Source organism: Gymnoscopelus braueri (genome assembly GCF_963280865.1).
Source record: "Gymnoscopelus braueri genome assembly, chromosome: 10".
Taxonomy (NCBI): domain Eukaryota; kingdom Metazoa; phylum Chordata; class Actinopteri; order Myctophiformes; family Myctophidae; genus Gymnoscopelus; species Gymnoscopelus braueri.
In genome coordinates, this window is record NC_137611.1 from 54,153,286 (window position 1) to 54,169,856 (window position 16,571).

Here is a 16,571-nt window from a genome sequence, read left to right on the forward strand (position 1 = left end):
TCCTGGGACGTGAAAGGCGTTCACAGCAAGCCTGCTGGGTTGGCCCGCATCACTGCACTGCGTACCTGGATGGACCGGACCATGGCTGACAAGTAAACTGTGAGCAGCTGTTACTCGAACTGTCATCTTCACCATCAATCAATAATAATCAATCAATCAATGCAAATGCCTGGGTCCTTGATGTGGAAACTGTTTGCAGTGATGAAATGCAATACATTTTAGAACATCTACACTTATGATCACATGCCCACAATAGGGATGACAGGTTGAAAGTGTTTAAATTCACAAGATGTTATCTAATCAAGAACATTACATAACAAACCAACCTGGACCATAAGAGTCAAAGTCTCTTCATGTACTCTATGATAATAAATACATATTGTATTTAATTGAATTTTTGGTAAAAGAAATACAAGTAAACACAATATAATTTAAACCCAGGATATACACAAGCGTAATAAAACACAAATAGTCAAATAAATTACATAGCACCAATACATCACATGCTGTACGTAGCGTATACTGCATTCATAGAATGTCTACTATAGAAACCATATGATGTCGTTTTATTTCACATAATACAGTTTCTCTACAGGATCGATAGAGCTACATCAATCCTAGTTGGGTTTTTTTTTTTTTGGTTTGTTTTTGCAGTTATATAGGCAGATAATTCCAGAATGCTCTGCAATACCGTAATCCGTAATTCCACATACACCTTAGTAGGTTGGATTGATTTCAAACAGCAGTAATGAAGTGTTTTACCATAATGTATTGAAGTAATGAAGTGTTTTACCATAATGTATTGAAGTAATGAAGTGTTTTACCATAATGTATTGAAGTAATGAAGTGTTTTACCATAATGTTGTGTCTCTATGTGTGTCCCTTCAGGCTGTGACCCTCCAGCATCACCATCATACCTGGTGTGTCCAGTACGTCCACATCACTGATCTGCGTGCATGATGAACCGATCCATTGCTGCCAACTACGCTGTAAACTGATGTTTAGTTGTCATCTACACCTCAAGGACCACCCCACCTCCTACAACTAATCGGGCAGAAACCTTGTATCTTCATATTTCAACTTTTTATGTTATCAAAAATGTATGCACTACTTCATCATGCAAGAGTGTCACACAAAAGTAGTGAAAATAGCAGATCTACAAGCTCACAACATGTTGCAGTGAGACACGTTGCGAGCTTGTAGATTGGCTATTTTCACCATTTTAAAAGGTTTTTACATGCAACAAAACAAAAGAAAAGCAATGGACCATCTGTAATTATGCAATGGACCATCATCAATCAATAATATGATCAATGTAAATGTCTGGGTGTATTTGTCCTTGAGGTGCACATTGTTTACAGTGATAAACGCTTATTGCTTGAATTAATAAATCTTTGAATTGCAGTTGTGTACCAGTGGTTCTCAACATGGAACACCTTCTTATTACTTAGTACATCTGATTTGCTGGTTTGCTGTAAATAATGTATTTAGGATTAGCACACAACGCTGAATGGCTTCGGAGGTTATAATGCTGACTTGATCTACAGTACCAACAACCCAAAGGCTCTTTTAAGAGCCACCCACACTTTCTCTACAGAGTTCATTACATGTTTATTTAAATGTGAACTTTAGGAGAATATTATTTAGGCTAATTGCCTCGTATCAAGGTGAGAGAAAAGGAGACCATGGAGTAGAGCTTAATACATTTGCTCAAACATAAACATCCTAGTGGTGCAGACAGAATCTTGCAGGGTCATACTATACTATCATTTAAATAAAATGCAATACAGACAAATTGTGATCCTCCAAACATTTTAACAGCCAACATACCATGTGATTTATGCATGCTATTCAGAGTCACCAGCAGGGGGCAGTGTAGACCGGGGTGGCAGCTTAATGTTTTATAACAGTCACCATCATTCTTACTGATTATCTATCATGAGCAGTGGTGGAAAAAGTACTCACATTTGTTACTTAAGTAAAAGGTCGCTAAGCCAAGAAGGCCGTCACCAAGAAGAAGCGCAGAAAGTAGATCTATGCCATCTACGTGTACAAGGTCCTGAAGCAGGTCCACCCTGACACCACTATCTCTTCCAAGGCCATGGCCATCATGAACTCCTTTGTCAACGACATCTTTGAGCGCATCGCCGGTGAAGCCTCCAAACTGGCTCATTTACAACAAGCGCCGCACTATCTCATTCAGGGAGATTCAGGCCACGTTTACACAGCAACGATCAGAGCAGAAAACAACAAAGTGCCGTTGCGTTGTCACTTCTTATTATGCACTTACACGAAGACGCTCCAGTGATTTAAAATGCTGTAGTGTGCATGCCAGGTGGCTAGGTGGCGGTGACGTGTCTTCTTCTTATCACAACCGTTTGTTTAGTTGCCATGTCCGTTTATTATTATTATTAAGTGACTTCGGGCTTGTTTCTAAAGTGTAGTTGCTTATTTGGACTTGTTTCCTAATGTTGTCTAAACCAGCGGTTCTTAAACATCTTCATGTCAAATTACCCACCCCTTCTGAAAATATTTTGTGTCAGGGACCCCCATACAAGATTGTTAAAATGTTTAAAAAATGTTCTAGAATTACCTCTTTTTATGTTCTCGAGATTTTTTCTTTTTTGAAAATAGCAGATCTACAAGCTCACAACGCGTCGCGATGCGATGCGTTGTGAGCTTGTAGATCGGCTATTTATGCCGATCTCAGCTTGTAGATCGGCATAAAATAGCCGTAGCCTAGTCGCTTGTTATGAGTTTTCATAGACTTGTTTGCTTATTTCTCTCGCAGAATCTGGCAACACTGGTTAACACCGTCTTGCCGATTTACATGGAGACGCGAGGCGCAGCGTTTTCAAAGAATTCCACTCTGGAAGGAGGTTTCACTTTATTGCGTTTTCAACCCCTGATAACACCGTTGCCGTCTAAACTACTTCATTTTGCCGTTTTCTGTAGAGACCGTTGTCGTGTAAATGGGGCATCAGACCGCCGTCCGCCTGCTGCTTCCCGGTGAGCTGGCCAAGCACGCCGCGTCTGAGGGCCCAGTGGTGGCTTATCCAACGATACTTGAGGTGCTGCACAGGGCACCAACCTGGGGGGGGCACCAAACGGCGTGAATAAGAAAAAAACGAAATCTGCGAAATTTAGAAGCAGGGCTCCGCGCAGCACCCCCTTCCCCCCACCCCCCTCCCCCCGTTGACAAAACGCTCCCGGGGGGCACCAAACCGTGGTCCGTGCACGTATAGCATAGGCAACAAAAATGACATGAGTTATCTGACTGAACTTCAATAAAAGTACCAATACTGCAATATAGAAATACTCTGTTACAAATAAAAGTCCTCAAAATTGTACTTAAGTAAATGTACTTAGTTACTTTCCACCACTGCTGTTTGAGCACATCCTCCGCTGGAGGAGTAGTGACGAGGAAATCCATCCTCTCAAAAGATCAGAAAATACCTCGACTCAGATACGATATTAAATGATAATAGAAAGATTTATTTACAGCGCTGGAACAGTCACACAACATAATACGTATATCATACACCATAGCAAAGCACACAGATAGACTGACTGCTGGCAGCTGTGTGACCTGCGATATGTACTCCTTGCATTTATGGCCCTTATCCAGTGGTGGAAAAAGTACTCGCATGTTTTACTTAAGTAAAAGTACCAATACTGCAATGTAAAAATACAAGTAAAAGTCCGGAATTCAAAATTTACTTGAGTAAAAGTACAAAAATTGGTATCAAAATGTCAAGTAGAAAGTACGCAGAATGTCCCACATTGTATAAAAATCTGAAATCTGAAAATAGCAGATCTACAAGCTCACAATTGTGAGCTTGTAGATCGGCTATTTTCAAATGGCCGAAATGTATACAGAGTAATTAGTAACTGAAGTTTTGAAATAATTGTAGTGGAGTAAGAGTATAACATTTGCCTCTGAGATGCAATGGAGTAGAAGTAAAAGTATTGAAAATTGGAAATACTCAAGTAAAGTAAAAATATCTCAAAATTGTTTCTAAGTACAGTACTTGAGTAAATGGGCTCAGTTACTTTACACCAATGCCCTTATCTAAGCAGATAGCAGACTAACCCCAGCTGTTTCTCAGTTCACAGCTTTTTAGGAAAACAAGCTCATCAATGCTAAGCAACATAATAATAATAATTATTTTCCGCTTCATCAGTAGCCACCGCCTCCTCCGCCGCTCCTGTATCCGCCACCACCACCACCGCCGTAGCTTCTCTCTCCTCCACCGCCGCCATAGCTCCTGTCTTTGTCTCCGCCGCCATAGCTCCTGTCTCTGTCTCCGCCACCATGGCTCCTGTCTCGGTCTCCGCCACCATAGCTCCTGTCTCTGTCTCCGCCACCATAGCTCCTGTCTCTGTCTCCGCCACCATAGCTCCTGTCACCGCCATAACCTCTGTCTCTGTCTCCCCCACCATAGCTCCTGTCCCCGTAGCTCCTGTCACTTCCGTATCCTCCACCACCTACACAAATACGAGAGGGGGGGATAATACATTTAACATGCCATCGATCAAGAATAAATGTGCCACAGCTGGGAAAGCCTAATTGACCCATTAAGACCGGGAACGTGTCTGTGTGTCATTTTTATATTTCTTTGGCCATAAAACAAAATAGCAGATACACAAGCTCATAATTTTTTTTTTTGCAGATCTACAAGCTCATAGCGCGGCACCGAGTGCCGCACTACGAGCTTGTAGATCTGCTATTTTTTGGAAAAATCATGAAAATGTGTGCAAATCTTTGAATATATGTTTTTAAAGCGAACATGTTAACTCAAATCTTTGCCTCTGGGCATTCTTCAAAAGTCTTCTCCTAACAGTTTTTTGTTTAAAAAAAAACTTTATGTTGCTAAATATCAGTGGTTCTCAAACTTTTTTCATGTCAAGGACCCCCAAAATGATATGTATTTGGCTGTGGACCCCCCATCTCAAAATATTTTGTTCCAGGGACCCTAACAAGCACAGATTTGAGTAAAAAAAATGTTTGCTTTAAAAATATATATATTCAAGAACTTGCTACGATTTTTTCAAAAATAGCAGATCTACAAGCTCATAGCACGGCACTCGGTGAGCTTTTATATCTGCTATTTTTTAATAGCCAAAGTATAAAGTAATGGTTAAAGTGGTTCAAATCTAAAATGACACAGACGCCTTCCCGGTCTTAATGGGTTAAAGGGTTTTGGGTGAAACAAAAACACCGTTACCTCTTCCGCCACCGTATCCTCCTCTGGAACCACCACGACCACCTCCGGAACGATTCCCAGCGTCATCGACACGGATCGTCCTGCCATCCAGACTCTGAAACGATATCAATAAATCATAACAGTTAGCCATTGTTTAGTTGCGATGTATTCGGTGCAGTACCGCGCTGCGCCACCAGGTCACTGTGTGCCTTAAAAAATGGCTACCAGCAAGACATCTGTGACAATATTTCATTTACTCACCTTTCCATTCATTGCTTCCATTGCATCCTTTGCATCGTCTACGCTGTCGTACTTTACAAAGCCGAATCCACGAGACCTGCCTGTCTCTCTGTCTTTGATGACGTCAACTGTAGACACAAATCAATTAAAAAATGTTTTACATTGAAGATAAATTAAATCGTTGATTGATTGAATGCTTTATTTAGAAGTTTGCAGAGAAAAGGCACATAGAAGTACAGTTTACAATACACGGTCAAATAAAATGGATTGCTCAGGAAAGGTTTGTTTCAAATGGGATCCTCACGTACTCAATTCATGGAGACATTAAAAGACAGACAGTATACACTACTATGCAGAACATTATGAACTTTTTTTTTAAGTAAGAAAAACAAAAAGACAAGAAAAAAATAAAAACAAAAAAAGACAGTAAACAGCAGTTCGAGAGGGGGGAGGGCTAGGTGTGACTTTTACAGGGGCCAGTTTGGAATTGCAGCCTCCTGGAGGTATTTTTATAGGGCAGTTTTGAAAGTGAGTAGGGTTTAGCACTCCTTCACTACTCTTGGTAGGGCATTCCACATTTTTGTTGCATAGCAGGAATGTGAATAGCATGAATGAATGCATAGCATGAATGAATCATGATTGTGAATGAATGTGTGGTTGCTCATAGTAGTTTACCTTTGGAAATGTTTCCGTATTTGGAGAACGCTGCGGTCAAGGAGTCCTCATCCGTGTCAAAGCTCAGCCCACCAATGAACAGCTTACCCTCGTCCGACATGTTTTGTCTAAAGAGAACATAACAGAACGGTCACATTTCTGAATCAACCCCTTCCATCATGCAAAATGTGCTTTACATAAGCAGATAAAACCGTAGCAATACATAGATCAACAATATTGATCAAATAAGTAGGTCAAATGTGTATGCCTGGTTAGGCCTGGTTAGCCTAGCATTAGCTGTGCTATTATGATCTCGTTCAGTAAGCATAAAGAAGAAGAATCTGTTGCTAAATAGAGTCACGGTAGCCGAAGACAACACGCACCGTGAAAGCTTTCGTTTTGCTTCAACGAAGCATGTTATATAGGCTATTGTCTGCCGAATACACCAGAAACTAAATAATTAAACACATTGTAGATAGAGAGCTATAAGCAGTTGAAATGCATCACAACATACGTTTCATAAAGCGGAAATAATTACCTTTAGTTCGTTTAACGTCTTGCTGCTCGGTCGAGTGAGAGGGAACTGGGAGGAACGGAAGTGAGTGCTTTGCTTTTGACTGCAACCTATTTAAATGCGTCTCAGTGGGTGGGGCCACTGCTATGCATTTCACTGTGGCCTGTTTAAATATGTATGAATGGGAGAGGTCAGCACTGGCAGGTTTTTTTTGTTTTACCCTTTTAACTTTATTTGCAAACTATGGAATAGGCCTACATTTTATTTCTCAACATACAATGCAAAAATACAATATGCAATTTTTTTCCACCAAAAGGTAATGCAATAAAAAAATAAAATTATGTTAATCTGGGTACAGACTTTTAAAATGTAGGATCAGGCCCGGTGACTGAGGGACAGGTGAAGCATAGCTGGGTATAATTTTGCCTACTTCTACATGTATGTATGTAAGCTACTGATTGAGGAAGAGTGAATAATTAAACACAGGGGGGGGGGGGCTCCGGGGCACAAAGACAATTCAGATGGTGGGTCAAACTTGGGCGGTCCGAAAAGGTTTGAGAAGGACTGATTTAGAAGGCATAGTGTAGAATCGGCCTCAGGTCTTAATGGGTTAATGGCTCACCCCTGACCCTGCATGTGGCCCATATAGGTCGGCTTGATGTACATGAATCCCACAGCCGTGATGCATTGGATTCATTTTGTATCATCTTTGGTATGATTCGGCCAGGGATTGAACCCCAACCTCCCAAACCCAGGGTGGAGGCCTGCTGGACTTCACAGTCAAACATGCTTGTGTGAATGCAAATACTTCTCACAACATGACTTCAAATGTGAATGAAAGTTCATTAACAAATGAAATGTCTGGGTGGGGTGGGGTGTGGCGTGGAGGACGGGGGGACGAGGGGGGGGGGTCTGACTCTTTCAGTGCATTTCCAGAACAAGCTGCTGTAAGAACCTGCAACATGCAGCCTATAGTTTTATTTGAATTGGAATGGGCCAGCTCCCAGTTGGAGTTGAACTAGGCCGTCTATTGAGATTGTACTTTAAAGGAGTAGTTCACCCAAAAATTACTTATTTTCTATCAATTGAACACCCCATGAAGCCTTGAATTCATGGATTTATTTTAGTTTTTGTCGCATTCCTGAGCCAATAATTTGATGACGGGTGTATTTCCGGTAGAAGAGACACAAAGAATCTACTTTGTGTCTCCTACCGGAAACATTAGCATCTTTCCGTCGGCCATCAAATTATTGGCTTAGGAATGCGACAAAAACTCAAATAAATCCATGAATTCAAGGCTTCATGGTGTGTGCAATTGATAGAAAATAAGTAATTTTTTGGGTGAACTACTTCTTTAACCACATTAACCCTGGCATCCCTGTTGGGCTAAATTCCAACAATAACATTTTAAATAGCATTTCTTAATACCAGAGAAGAAGGGCTGGATAACTATGAAGGCTGCTCTTACACTAATATTTTTTTTTTCAAAATAGATAAATGCATCCTTAAAAATAAATGGTATATCAGCCAACATGTAAGGTCTATTATAGGTACAGAAGCTATGGCAGGTTTTTTTATTCTCTGCAATAGAAAATGAGCAATTGAAATCAACAACTTAGTTGACGAGCACATATGGATCCATTTCAAGGTAGAAGGAGTTATGTTAAAGTGATGTTGTGAAGAGAAGCCTATCATATTTGTCATGCATTTTACACTCTTGTAGGTTATTAGTAGTGGTGGAAAGTACTGTACTTGAGTACACTTTACTTTTACTTTACTGGAGTATAAAAAAATGTCAAGACTGTTTAATACCTTTATTATTGCATTTAATATTTCTACAAATTGTACATATTGCTACAAAACCAATGTAATGTTGGGGTTGAAGTGGAAGGGTAAATGTAGGTATTTTAATGATGTATCATGCGTGTTCAAATAATGTAAACTTTACAGCTATTCTCTGTCTATTTTGTACCTTATACTGTAAGTAGCCTATTATGTTGTTTTGATGCCAATACTTTTGTAGGCCTACTTTTACTCAACTAGATTTTTTAACGGAGTTTGTGGTATTGATTATTTTTCCACGACTGGTTATTAGTTGGCCTATGATAGAACTATTAATGTATATGCCAAAATAACGCGGCGCTCAAGTCTAGCATTGACAAACAAGGTATAACAAAAGACAAGATGAAGTTTAATGGGGATTTGAGACCTGGCCTAGAATGATGGTATTCACAGTCAAAACGTGCTCGTGTGAATGCAAATCATTCTTACAAACAAAGTCACTTTGATTCATTCAAATGTGAATGAAAGGCATTACAATGTGAAATGTCTGGGTGTGTGTGTGTGGGGGGGGGGGGGGCTGGGTTGGGCTTGGGGGTGTTGGGTCCTTCCTAGCCTTGGTATCAGCCTGGTATCATAATCACCTTTCGGTGAAAGGGTGATAACCTAAAATGGTAGCATGCAGCCACCTTAAGACAATGACAACTCCCTGCTAAGATACTAGATATTCATATGGAATATAGTAGAACAATGAGAGACAATGACAACTCCCTGCTAGGACACTATTTAGAAAAACAGTGTAAAAAAAAAAGGTGTTTTAGTGTAAATGTAATCAACATGTCTATCAGTGGCTTCTCAAAGTGGAGGTGGGGGTTGGTTGGGTCTCAGCATTTTGTCTGGGGGGAGTTCAGAACATCTTTAAAATATTTATGAAGGTGCAAGTTATTTTCACTTTTTGTTGTTGTAAAAACAAACTTTGTTTTTAAAGGGGGGGGGGGGGGTCAGAATTGCTTTTAATAATTTGAATCAAATTACATTATGTTTTCCCCCCTAAGCATCTTGCCTAATCCACATTTGTTTAAATGGAGCTTGAGTGAGTTTTACCAGGTGGATCTTCCACTCCTGCCATCACACAACCTTATTTACTGGATGTTTTCTGAATGTTGGCATTTTTACTGTAGCTGTCAAAACTAATACATTCATGTTAGTCTAGATTTTTGGAGATATTCTCTCCTAAATGGTTTGAATGCATACATATGTGCAAGCCAATGTTCTCCATAATCAGGCTGAGTAGTGCATTATTATATATAAAAAAAACGGAGCAGTGTTATTTATATAATACAAAGTGGGTGTGGGAGCTTAACTGCAGGAATGATACTGCATGTCCACACAATAACATCAGATGTTAGTTTAACTCTGAAAGTGAGCCTGTAGGGATCATTCATACACTTTCGGCGCTAAATTAAAATTAAAAGCTTTACTGTGAATTCTAGCTCTGGCCCATAGCGTGTTTAATGTGAGTTCTCTCATGCTATCCCTAAATGCTTAAACATGCACATTTTACTCCACTCAGATTGATATATCTGACCCGTTTTCTTTCTATCTCAACCCTAACCCCCTTCCTTGAAAAACCACTTTCTTTATTGATTCACTGCTGTCCCACATATCCGGTTTATATAACATTACAGCTACTGGGCTTATTTGTTTTCTGGATAGAATAGGCCGTATCAAATAGTTTAATATTGAAAATTATATTGGTAACATCATTGGTAATAAGACATTGTAATCACAAGCCTTGGATTACAGTATGCCTATTAAACTGCAAGGCACACATTTCGTTTGTTCTCGTGTCCACATTCCACATGTCTTTGCAGCAACAGCAGTTCATTGTTTTATTACATTAAGTTGTAACAGTATCAACAGTAATCAGTAAATTGAGCCTACACTACTGTGTAATGGTAGTTTAATGAGCCTACACTGCTGTGTAAGTGTGTAATGGTAGTTTAATGAGCCTGGCCCTATACGCTGCTGTGTAATGGTAGTTTATTGTAGTTTCCGTTTCCGTGTCATATCAGTGTAATAGGTATGCCAAGGCTATGACACAAACACACACACACACACACACACACACACACACACACACACACACAAGGGGTTGACACTAACGCCTGCCCGCCTGCCCGGTGCAGGTAAATAAAACTTGCGGGCAGGTGGAGTTTGCCTTCAGCCTGCCCTACCGGGCAGGTGCGCATTTGAGTGGCAGTAGGGACGCAACCATCTTTAGTTCGCTATAAACACAACACGAGATATCTGTCTAAACACATGAACGTGGCCAGAGCACTCTGCCCCGTTCTCTCTCCCTCTCCTTCCCTCCCACGCACACACACTGTGTGTAACAAACACACACACACTCTACGTGCAGTGGTTCTTAGGAGTAGAGCCCAACTGATACATTGGTCATTATTTCACTGATATGGCATGGTGGCCCGATGTTTTTTTTATCATCATTAATTACCCCTACACTTGTCTTTTAGAGCGTTGGAACTGCCATTTTACTAGAACTAACCAGTAGAGGTTTAACACAAGTGAACTGCTTAGCAGCTGTCACATTTATTGTCAATGGCAGTGCCAGTGCATATGTGCAGATCAAACCGTAGGCTAAACAGTTCAACCCAACGTTTTATCAACAGCAGCATATAGATTAATAAATGTGACTAAATACAGTAAAATCCCAAACTTATGAGAGATCCAGCCAGCAATAGAAGTTTATGCTATCATTCAAATAATGTTGTGACCTCAGGCTCTGACGGACAAGAAATAAATATAATCCTTTTGCAAAAGACATCCATGTTCCATTCCTTTTTTAAACAATGATCCAAATGGGAATTTTTCAGCAGCTAGAATCATGACAGTTTGACATTGTTTGAGCAGTTTTTGGTGCGCAAAACTAGTTGCAAGCTCCCTCGTTAAGTTAATTGTGTGCAGCTGCTGTGTTGATGTGCACCGTGCGCAGATCCCCGCCAGGCCAGGTTGTCTACCCAGGCCTGTAAAATTCATAGGTAGCCAATTGGAATGAAATCTTCTAAAATATAGGCTATATAACGTCGCTGTCAGGTGGAAACCTTATCCTTTAAAAAAAAGAACAAAAATTAAAATAGTGAAAATAGCCGATCTACAAGCTCACAATGCATTATATCTCAACACGTTGGGAGCTTGTAGATCTGCTATTTTTACTCTTATAGTGCGACACTCTTGAATGATGAAGTAAGGCATTTATGAAAAAACTTTAAAAGTTGAAATAAGGTTTCTGCCCGACAGCGACAATATATATATTTAATAATTTGCATTTATCCATCAAAACATTATTTATGTTTTTGTATGGACTTCAAAATGGTCTGTGGAATGTAAAATAAGAGCACTGTTGGCCTATAATGTGTCATTTTCACTGTCTCAAGTGTTTCAAACGCATAGTCATATTCATAGCTATTTAGATATTTGGCATAAATATTGAGGTATGACATTTTTTTATCGGACAGCCCCATAATTCTAAAGTAGAAAGTAAAAGAATGTGTTTAATTGAACGGTAATTACATTTTAACCTATATCATTTTTATAAAGGACGATTTACTTTTCGGGCAAGTCGGCAAGACCTGTGGGCAAGTAGAAAATGACCTGTACTCGGGCAAGTGCCTCTGAGACCTTAGTGTCAACCCCTGCACGCACGCACGCACACACACACACCTATATATTCATTAAATATTTGTATATGATATATGAAATCATAGAAACATGAGTTTTATTCAAAAGAACTGTTCGGTCTTCCCGAATACCCAGAAGCAAAGATTTGAGTTCGCTTTAAATATATATATTCAAATATTTGCACACATCTTTCACGATTTTTCAAAAAAGAAAATAGCAGATCTACAAGCTCATAGCGCGGCAGTGCCTCACTATGAGCTTGTAGATCTGCTATTTTTGAATAACCCAAAGTATAAAATAATGGTTATGGCTAAAATAAAATCTAAAATGACACATATATGTGTTCCTGGTCTTAATGGGTTAACATCATTTTATTTTTTAATTGCATTACCTTTTGGCAAAAGAAAAAGTACTATCATTTAAAAATGTGTCATTGCATTCATTTTCCATGTTGTATTTTTGCATTGTATGTTGACGTCGAGCGTTTGAGAAATAAAATGTAGCCCTATTCCATATTTGCAAATAAAGTTAAAAGGGTAAAACTAAAAAACCTGCCAGTGCTGACCCCTCCCATTCATACATATAATTAAACGGGCCACAATGCATAGCACTGGACCCTCCCACTGAGAAGCATTTAAATAGGTTGCAGTCAAAAGCAGAGCACTCACTTCCATTTCCCTCTCGCAGCAAGACGTTAAACAAACTAAAGGTAATTATTTCTGCTTTCTGAAACGTATGTTTAATGTTTAACATAATGTGTTTAATTATTTCGTTTTTGGTGTATTCGGCAGACAATAGCCTATTTAACCTGCTTCGTTGAAGCAAAACGAAAGCTTTCATGGTGCGTGTTGTCTTCGGCTAAGCGTGATACCTTAATGTTCCTTGTTACTCCAACAGTCACTCACTGGTGCAGGAGGTTAGTAGCAGACTAGCACGTGCAGTCCAGACACAATCTTCTCCCACGTTGCCAGAGAACTATTTGTGAAGCCCTGGTTGCTGAAACTCTAATTGGATTGTCCTCTTTGTGTCCTCCAGTAAAGAACAGCAGACTCTCACATCAACAGCCCAACTGTGGAAGTTAAACTGGGCCTACAAACGACTGTTCACGTGCTATGAGCTTGTTAGCATTGGCGTTAGCATTTAGCACAACCTAAAACAGTCTCTGAATTTCGTGTAGAAAGTCTTCTTGTTGTCCCAAACGTGCAGCTTGTCCTCTTATGCTGACTGTTGTGCCAACACTCATGTAAGACACAAATTACACGCAGGAATGTGCACTGCAAACTTATAATATCATACAGAATATCTCTGAAAGAAACCACTCGGTGACGTTACGTTTCCTCTCTTTCTTCATGTGTCCCCCTCTCTCCCGTCCGGGTAGCAACACACTCTCCTAGCTACGTTCCCTACAGGAATGTTAACCCCATAAGTGCTGGTCAGAATAAACAGGAAAACATTACTTTTAAACAAAAACACATACCTTTAACACTTTTTAAACAAACCATTCATTAAATGATTTTAACACTATTTAAAGTATAACTTATTTTATAGCTGGGTTACACACATTTTGCATGATTTTGATGATGTGACCGTTCTTTTATGTTCTCTTTAGACGAAACATGTCGGACGAGGGTAAGCTGTTCATTGGTGGACTGAGCTTCGACACGGACGAGGACTCTCTGGCCGGAGCGTTCTCCAAATACGGAAACATTTCCAAAGGTAAACCACTTGCAAATCCATATGAGCAACCACACATTCACTCACCAGTGGTGGAAAAAGTACTCGAATGTTTATTTAAGTACTAAAGTAAAAGTCCGGAAATCAACATTTACTTGAGTAAAAGTACAAACGTATTGGTATCAAAATGTAGCCTACTTAAAGTACCAAAAGTAAAAGTACTATAATGTTTGGAAATAGCAGAGCTACAAGCTCACAATGCGTCGCACCGCGACTCGTTGTGAGCTTGTTCAAATAGCCTAGGTATAAAATAGGGCTAAGTGGTTAATGTAATGTAATAATTTATACCTGCAAAGTAACTAAAGTTTTCAAATAATTGTAGTGGAGTAAAAGTACAATATTTGCCTCTGAGATGTAGTGGAGTAGAAGTAAAAGCACTGAAAATTCCACTTTTCCACTAAAACACTCCAGTAAAGTAAAAACTTCCTCAAAAGTGTACTTAAGTACAGTACTTGTGTGAATGTACTTAGTTACTTTACACCACTGTCATTCACATTCATGATTTAATTTACCTTCAATGTGTTCATCTTTTTTTTATTGATTTGTGTCTACAGTTGATGTCATCAAAGACAGAGAGACAGGCAGGTCTCGTGGATTCGGCTTTGTAAAGTACGACAGCGTAGACGATGCAAAGAATGCAATGGAAGCAATGAATGGACAGGTGAGTTGATGAAATATTGGCACAGATGGCTGGGTAGCCATTTTTTAAGGCACATGGTGGCCTGGTGGCGCAACACGGTACTGCACCAAATACAACTCAACTAAACAATGGCTAACTGTTATAATTTATTGATATCATTTCAGAGTCTGGATGGCAGGACGATCCGTGTCGATGACGCTGGGAATGGACGTTCCGGAGGTGGTGGTGGATCCAGAGGCTCAGGGGGAGGATATGGAGGCGGCGGAAGAGGTAAAGGTGTTTTTTTTTTACCCAAAACTCTAACCCATTAAGACCGGGAACGCATCTGTGTCATTTTAGATTTTAATCACTTTAACCATTGGGGGTGGGGGTCCACAGCCAAATAATTTAATAATTAAATAATTTTGGGGGTCCTTGACATGAAAAAAGTTTGAGAACCACTGATATTATAGCAACATAAGTTTTTCAAACTGTTAAGACTTTTGAAGAAGCAAAGATTTGAGTTAAAATGTTCGATTTAAAAAATCTTTATTCAAGGATTTGCACAAATGTTCAAGATTTTTCAGATCTACAAGCTCATAGCGCGGCAGTGCCGCTGTTCTGCGGCAGTGCCGCGCTATGAGCTTGTATGTCTGCAATTTTTTTAATAGCCAAAGAAATCTAAAAATGACACACAGATGTGTTCCCGGTCTCAATGGGTCTATTAGGATTTCCCAGCTGTGGCTCATTTTTTCTTGATCGATGGCATGTTAAATGTATTATCCCCCCCCCTCTCGTATCTGTGTAGGTGGTGGAGGATACGGAAGTGACAGGAGCTATGGCGGTGGAGACAGAGGTTATGGCGGTGACAGGAGCTCCGGCGGCGGAGGAGAGAGAAGCTACGGCGGTGATGGCGGATGGAGGAGCGGCGGAGGAGGAGGCGGTGGCTACTGATGGAACGAAATTATATTATGTTATGTTGCTTAGCATTGATGACGAGCTTGTTTTCCTAAAAAGCTGTGAACTGAGAAGCAGGCGTTAGTCTGCTATCTGCTTAGATAAGGGCCATAATGCAAGGAGTACAGATCGCAGGTCACACAGCTGCCAGCAGTCAGTCTATCTGTGTGCTTTGCTATGGTGTGTGATGTACGTATATGTTGTGTGACTGTTACAGTGCTGTAAATAAATCTTTCTATTATCATTTAATATCGTATCTGAGTCGAGGTATTTTCTGATCATTCGAGAGTTTGAATTCCGCCAGACTTTTAGACTGGAGTCCATACATTATAAACAAGTATTTCCACATCACTGCTCCTCCAGCAGAACACATTAAGGTCCGGACTCAGAAGGTCACCAGAGAATTCGACCCAGGACAATTCGCCCAGCCGCGAATTTGAGTCAGCTCGACCCAAATCGACCGGGTCGAATTATCTGTGTAACCCCTAGAGGGTAGTAGAGTACAAGGTGACAGTGGTGAGGTCCTGAAGGTACAAGGTGACGGTGAGGTCCTGAGTAAATATTGTAAGCATGCTCCCCCAGTTGCATACTTTTTTTTTTTAAAGAAGTTTTTTTGTAAACCTTCTTTTCTACTGTTACAAGGTCAACTAAAATGATATAACCAAAAAAAAGCCTATAGTAACTCTAGTTACTTTGCAGACATAAATTACAATATTATAAAACATGGATTAACCACTCAACCACAATAAAGGTAGTGTAGCAAAAAACGTCATACTCTGCTATGGGGATGATGGTGGCTGCTAGCCTTAGGAATGTGATCGTTGATGTCCTGTGTCTCTGTGTTTCTCTGCATATAGCTGCATTCTATATACAGTTTTAACTTTAAAGGGAGATCCATCTCAATGACTGTGCTTGAATAAGGTGGTATTCTCACACTTAATTGGAGGCGGAGGTGGGGCACTGTTTTAGTTTATTTGATCAACTCACAGTACAAGCATACATTTATACAAGTATTACATCCATCAGTGTTTGAGGTGATCAAAAGGAAATAGGCTGAAGCTAAAAGCTTATGATAGCCTATCCTCCTTAAACATGATTAAGGACACGGTCATATGCTGTGTACATATTCACCGTGTAAACAAAATGTAAGTAAGATGAAATATGCAAT

At 39.9% G+C, this 16,571-nt stretch overlaps 2 protein-coding genes across 5 annotated transcripts; one reads left to right on the forward strand and one right to left on the reverse strand.

The window, feature by feature from the left end:
* Positions 1–3,469: 3,469 nt before the first annotated feature.
* Positions 3,470–13,445, reverse strand: LOC308093894 (cold-inducible RNA-binding protein A-like). Of its 4 annotated transcripts, none has more exons than XM_080440290.1 (6): positions 12,965–13,445; positions 6,123–6,229; positions 5,469–5,575; positions 5,229–5,322; positions 4,369–4,488; positions 3,470–4,332 (listed from the first exon to the last, which is right to left on the reverse strand). In XM_080440290.1, exons 2-6 carry the CDS (start codon positions 6,220–6,222, stop codon positions 4,181–4,183), a joined length of 573 nt encoding a protein of 190 aa, XP_080296416.1. In that variant the 5' UTR covers positions 6,223–6,229; positions 12,965–13,445; the 3' UTR covers positions 3,470–4,180. The 4 variants fall into 4 exon arrangements, with proteins under 4 accessions (XP_080296416.1, XP_080296415.1, XP_080296414.1 ...); XM_080440289.1 differs by adding an exon at positions 6,640–6,684 and having other exon boundaries at positions 3,470–4,488; XM_080440288.1 differs by having other exon boundaries at positions 3,470–4,488; positions 12,999–13,445.
* LOC308093895 (cold-inducible RNA-binding protein A-like) lies at positions 12,732–15,616 on the forward strand. Its single transcript, XM_080440291.1, has 5 exons — positions 12,732–12,802; positions 13,703–13,809; positions 14,382–14,488; positions 14,632–14,737; positions 15,255–15,616. The coding sequence occupies exons 2-5, from the start codon at positions 13,710–13,712 to the stop codon at positions 15,398–15,400; spliced, it is 459 nt and encodes a 152-aa protein (XP_080296417.1). The 5' UTR covers positions 12,732–12,802; positions 13,703–13,709; the 3' UTR covers positions 15,401–15,616.
* The last annotated feature ends 955 nt before the right edge of the window (positions 15,617–16,571 follow it).

Coding starts and splice junctions, on each gene's coding strand:
- LOC308093894 (XM_080440288.1), bottom strand. CDS start 6,222: ATGTCGGACGAGGGTAAGCTGTTCATTGGTGGGCTGAGCTTTGACACG. Junction 5,576..6,122: donor ATACGGAAACATTTCCAAAG/GTAAACTACTAT, acceptor TTGTGTCTACAG/TTGACGTCATCAAAGACAGA. Junction 4,489..5,228: donor AGGATACGGTGGCGGAAGAG/GTAACGGTGTTT, acceptor GTATTTGTGTAG/GTGGTGGAGGATACGGAAGT.
- LOC308093895 (XM_080440291.1), top strand. CDS start 13,710: ATGTCGGACGAGGGTAAGCTGTTCATTGGTGGACTGAGCTTCGACACG. Junction 13,810..14,381: donor ATACGGAAACATTTCCAAAG/GTAAACCACTTG, acceptor TTGTGTCTACAG/TTGATGTCATCAAAGACAGA. Junction 14,489..14,631: donor TGGAAGCAATGAATGGACAG/GTGAGTTGATGA, acceptor ATATCATTTCAG/AGTCTGGATGGCAGGACGAT.